A 5351-nucleotide genomic window follows, 5' to 3' on the forward strand; every position below is an offset into this window, starting at 1 on the left:
TGGCTTGAGAGAATGCACGGAGGAAAGGGAAGTGGGTAAAATCCTCTCTTTCTCATCAGCAGAGCAGCCCTTGCAGAAGGAGGAGGGTAAATTTCATTTCCTCTCCTGCTGAGCAGCCTCCTAACCTGCATTGCTGCTAGTCCTCATGGGTCACACAACCCCAGAAATCTGCTTTCCTAATTGGAAAGGAAACTGCACCAGTAATGTTTACCTCTCAACACTGACCAAGGGCCAAATAAACTTATTTTTCACTCCCAATATTTAATCTTTCCATACACATTTACAAACATCATAAACCCATAACAATAATATTCAGTGGTCAGCTTAACACAAAGCCATACTTACTAAGCTTGCTGAGCTCCTGTCGGAGATTCTGACATTCCTGTGTCTCATGTACAAGTCTCTCCTGACTCTGCGCCAGGCGTTTTTCTACTTCAAAGTACTGTTGCTCTGCAAAACATTTATCAAACTGCTTCAGAATTTATTCTCCCAATAAACTACACAAATAAAGACTCACCATCCTGAGATTTAGGGGAGGGCGGCATACAAATCCAATAAACAAACAAATGGTTGTAGAAGAGTTGCAACACAATTCCTTTTGAGCATGCAATATTTTAAGGTGAACATTCTACTTGGTTCAGCCATCAGGGGCAAGTAAAGTTTCATAAACATTAGAGACACCTTTGTGAGAGAAGCACATTGCAGGATTATTACACCTGGTTTAAAGAATAGTTTTGCCCAACTTGTTTGACACAAACTCTAAAACTACTGCATGCCCACATACAGTTCTTGACTCCTCACTTAAAGATACAATGAGGAGGTGAGGAGCTGAAAGCCTCAGTATTCTAAGCAGGCCAGAAATTAAACAATGGCTAGTGTGGGCCTCTCTTTTTGACTTCAATTTACATATGAAGCTTTGAGTGGCAAGTACTTTCACTGGCATACACATCCAGAGACAAACTCACCAGGAGATAAAAGCTTCAATATAAAGAAGGTGCAAGAAGAAATAAAGTGAAAGAAGAAATAAATCACTAAAGGTAGAACTGAAAAGCAGAGGTGGTACAGAGGCCACCTGGTGCTCCAAATTTAGGCAAGCACGTGCTTAGGTTTGTCCCAACCCATCTTGGCCCTGATGATTAATATACATAGCTACCTTACAATGATTCAGACCCTTGGACCATTTATCTCTGTATTAGGTGCTCTGATTGATAAGAGTTCCCTAGGATCTCAAGTAGAGATTTTCCGACAGCTACTGCCCGAGTTTCTTTAACCAAGATCTTCTGCATGCATCAATCTCCAGGCAGTTACCCACAAGGAGAAAGGAATTCAATGTCCATTAATTTTACATTCCACAGAAATTCAGCAGTTGGATTAGGGCAATTGGAATGTCTGTCATTTATTCAGAATGGACACCTTTATTTTCTGGAATTTTTTTGTGTGTGGCAAAACTACAGGCCATGCTTTGACATGCTGTGGGGATCAAGAGTGTCAAAAACTTTTACAGAATGACTGATTTTTTTTTAAACAGCATCTTTCCAAACTGGTAAGCAGGAGAGACTCATCACTTGTCCCACCCTTGAAGAACTCCATTATCACAGATGCTGTTCTACCAACTGTATTGCCAAGCATAAAACAAAATATAACCATCGACCCTTCCTCGAGGACTTCAAAGAATCGCCATGACTGATCTTGCTACAGGCACTCAAGCAATATAGTTCAAAGGAACCTATTATACAAGTCAACCAGCAATTGCAAAGTTACTATCTTCATGCTTTAAGCTTGTGTCATGACAGCTAAACAACACAGAGAAATGCAAGTTCCTTGCAGAGTTTATACTTCAAAAGGTCTTTCATGACACTGTGCCAGGAACCTGCAATGAACATATGGTTGCTGCTTATCTGTTTGGAGTGACAACATTATTTCTGCATTCAAACTGCAACATATGACTATTGGGAAAACCCAATTCTTCTACTGTGGCAACCACTGCAGTTTCTGGAGTCATAACCCAAACACAAGAGCAAATAATGGCAGAAGATAAAACTGACAGCATCAAGGCAAAGATCATAGAAAAGGGGAAAGTTATAGATGAATCCTTCATATTTTGTCTGTAGGTCTGAAAGGTTCAACTTCTGCAAGGGTTCTTCCTGTGAATCCTGAGCACTCTGAATGCTAAGGAGGGCACATGGTCCAAATGTTAAAAGGATGCACATGACATATATAGTAAGCAACCAAATTCCTCCCCGGTATCAATTCTACCCATTCCAAAGGTGTGAGTTAAACATCAAACTTTGAATCAAGACTTGCAAAAATATTTGATCAATGCTAAAATGTCAGCTGGGCACCCTTTCCCCCAATAAGTGATATATAAAGGGAATATAACTCATGATAGTGACTCTATTATGTTTAAACAAAACATAGTTCATCATGTCAACTGATTTACTAGTTCTAGGTATAATAAATCTAGAATACAAAACAAATCCCATTTGCAGAGAGACTTTGTCCATATGCAAAAGGAGAGGTGGAACATTTGGAACACATCTTTTTTTTGTTGTCCTTTCTATTACAGGCAAAGAAATAAGATTCTTGGTACCCTCTTATTAAAGCTATCAGGTTGTCTGGACAAGATCTGCAAAGATAAATTATTATTAATATATATATGAAGATGATTCTTGCACAACAAGACAGGTGGCAAACCTTTGTGCCCATGTGTATCATTTCTGTACTCAAAAGGAGATGGAGGATGAGGACTGAGTCTTAGAATTACACTTAGTCCACTATGGCTATTTTTACTGTATAAATCATTCAGTCTCTTTTATTCCATTCAATTATGTTATGATGAATGTGTTAAAGGTAAAGGTACCCCCTGGGCAAGCACTGGGTCATGTCTCACCCTTGGGGTGACGCCCTCTAGCGTTTTCATGGCAGACTCAATTCGGAATGGTTTGCCAGTGCCTTCCCCAGTCATTACTGTTTACCCCCCAGCAAGCTGGGTACTCATTTTACTGATCTCAGAAGGATGGAAGGCTGAGTCAGCCTTGAGCCGGCTGCTGGGATTGAACTCCCAACCTCATGGGCAGATCTTCAAACGGCATGTCTTCAAACTGCATGCCTTACCACTCTGCGCCACAAGAGGCTCATGATGAATGTGTTAGACCTTGTTAATTGTCTGTTTCTGGCCTTGATTACTATGATGGTGGTTTTAAACTTATAAATTGTACATCTGTGACTGGTCTATGTCCTCAGAAATAACCTCAAGTCTTGATCGGAATCCATCCTGTTGAAGACAGTGTAGTGTTCAAGATTGTTGGGCTAGGGTCTGGAAGGCCTGAGTTCAAATCCCCAGTCCAAAATGTTCTTCACTGCTTAACTTAGAAACGTAAATTAGTATTGTAAAGTGTTATGGGTTGAAAAGGACCATGAAGATCATAAAATTTTACATTCCATCCAAATAGCATAGTTTTACCAAAGGTCCTCTAGCACGTAGCCCCCTAACTGACCCACCCAAACTCGCATGGTTTTTAATCCAATCACTCCTCCATGCAAACTCTGTCATACTTGGGTCTCCTCCCCTTCAAGAGCCAGCTTGGTGTACTGGTTAAGAATGCGGACTTCTAAACTGGCATGCCGGGTTCGATTCTGCACTCCCCCACATGCAGCCAGCTGGGTGACCTTGGGCTCGCCACGGCTCTGATAAAACGGTTCGGATGGGCAGTGATGTCAGGGCTCTCTCAGCCTCACCCACCTCACAGGGTGTTTGTTGTGGGGAGAGGAAAGGGGAGTTGACTAAGCCACTTTGAGACACCTTCAGGTTGAGAAAAGCGGCATATAAGAACCAACTCCTCCTCCTCCTCCTCTTCTTCTTCATATTTTACCCACAAAAAAAAAAAGCAGCAAGTTAAAAACTAACAATAATATTAATACACACACACACATATATGTATATCTTTACTTTACTGGTCTACCCTTCCAATACATCTCAGGGCTGTATTGCAAACAAAAGATCAGTGCATTCCAGCTATGATGTTTCTATTCAAAGCAGCTAAATTTACACTTAAAGAGGCCAAGCAACAGAGAGAGGAGGAAAGGGGGGAGATGAGAAGTTAAGGGGCTGGTGTAAAAAGCAACAGACTCACTCCACACAGATCTGTTGTGGGGATATAAATGAAAAGGGCCAAGATTATGTATGCCAATTAGAGATGCTAGCCTCCAAGAGGAATCTGGGGAATCTCCAGCCTACAAAAGCCAGTTCCCTGGAGAAAAAGATTGCTGCTTGGGGGGGGGAGGCATAGACTCTACCCCACTGAAGCCCCTGCCCTCCCCAGGCTCCATCCCCAAATCTCCCGGAGTTTCCCACCCTGGATCTAGCAACCCTATCATCATCACCACCACCCCATCCCCGGCCAGGGGAGACCTGGAAGCAGAAAAATTAAGACAGGCAGATCCTAGGTGAGCCATCCTTTCCGAGCTGTTCTCTTCCTCCCTTCCTGCTTCAGGAGCCTGCCGTCCACCTCGCCCAGCCAAGCCTCACTTACAGCTGAACCCAAAGAGCAGATTAGTCTGTTTCTAGCCTTGATGACTGTGATGATGTTTTTTTAAAAGCAAACAATTATCATACTGCATAATTTGGATGTTATGACCCAACTTACTAAATGGCTCCTAATTTACAGTCGCCTTATATGTGTACTCCTATGATCCTTGTTCCATTTCCCCTGAGGAAGCGCGCCTGCACAGGAAAGCTCACGCCTCCACTAGACCTTTGTCGACCTTAAAGGTACCCCTGGACTCAAATTTTGTGGCGCTCCTTCGGACCAACGCGGGTACCCACTTGAGCCACTCACCGCTGTCCACCTTGTAGCGCTCATGCCTGGCGCGCAGCCCGTCTATCTCGGTCTGCTGGTCGGCCAGGAACCGCTCCAGCTTCCCCTGCACGGCTTTGGGCAGCTTGGCCACTTCGGCCCGCTCCAAAACCTGCTGCAGCACCGCCGCCATCTTGGAGAGGGGAGGAGGAGGAGAACCCGCGTCTCTCCCTTTCGCCAATACAGGCCGGCGAAGGGCAGGCGAAAAAGGGGGGAACGACTCAGCCATCCCCAGGGCGCATGCGGGAGGGTCAGCTGACGAGGGCGCGTGACGCTACGCGGAGGAAGGGGACAAACAAACACGCTCATTGGACGGTTTGAAGGGTAGGCGGGTGACGCTGTTCGCATTCGAAGGCACCCGGCCAGGCCCTTTGGTCGGCCGCCATGCTGAGTGTGGCAAAGGGAAATGCCATTCTTACGCCGCCGACGGGATTTTGCCACATTCAAGATGGTGGTCCGAAGGACGCTGTGCTCTTATGTCATCAAAATGCGCCC

The 5351-nt window shown here is 44.4% G+C and overlaps 1 protein-coding gene across 2 annotated transcripts in view; it reads right to left on the bottom strand.

Annotated features, from left to right (window-relative positions):
• The window catches only part of TPR (translocated promoter region, nuclear basket protein), a 62522-nt gene extending 57449 nt beyond the window's left edge, over positions 1–5073 (bottom strand). For both annotated transcript variants that reach the window (XM_077332663.1, XM_077332662.1), the window contains exons 1-2: positions 4839–5073; positions 346–450 (exon numbers count right to left, since the gene is read on the bottom strand). In XM_077332663.1, coding sequence (XP_077188778.1) covers positions 346–450; positions 4839–4989 — 256 coding nt within the window. In that variant the 5' untranslated portion in view covers positions 4990–5073. The remainder of the gene's footprint in view (positions 1–345; positions 451–4838) is intronic.
• Between the last annotated feature and the right edge of the window lie 278 nt (positions 5074–5351).

The sequence above is a fragment of the Paroedura picta genome, chromosome 4, assembly GCF_049243985.1.
Source record: "Paroedura picta isolate Pp20150507F chromosome 4, Ppicta_v3.0, whole genome shotgun sequence".
Lineage (NCBI taxonomy): Eukaryota > Metazoa > Chordata > Lepidosauria > Squamata > Gekkonidae > Paroedura > Paroedura picta.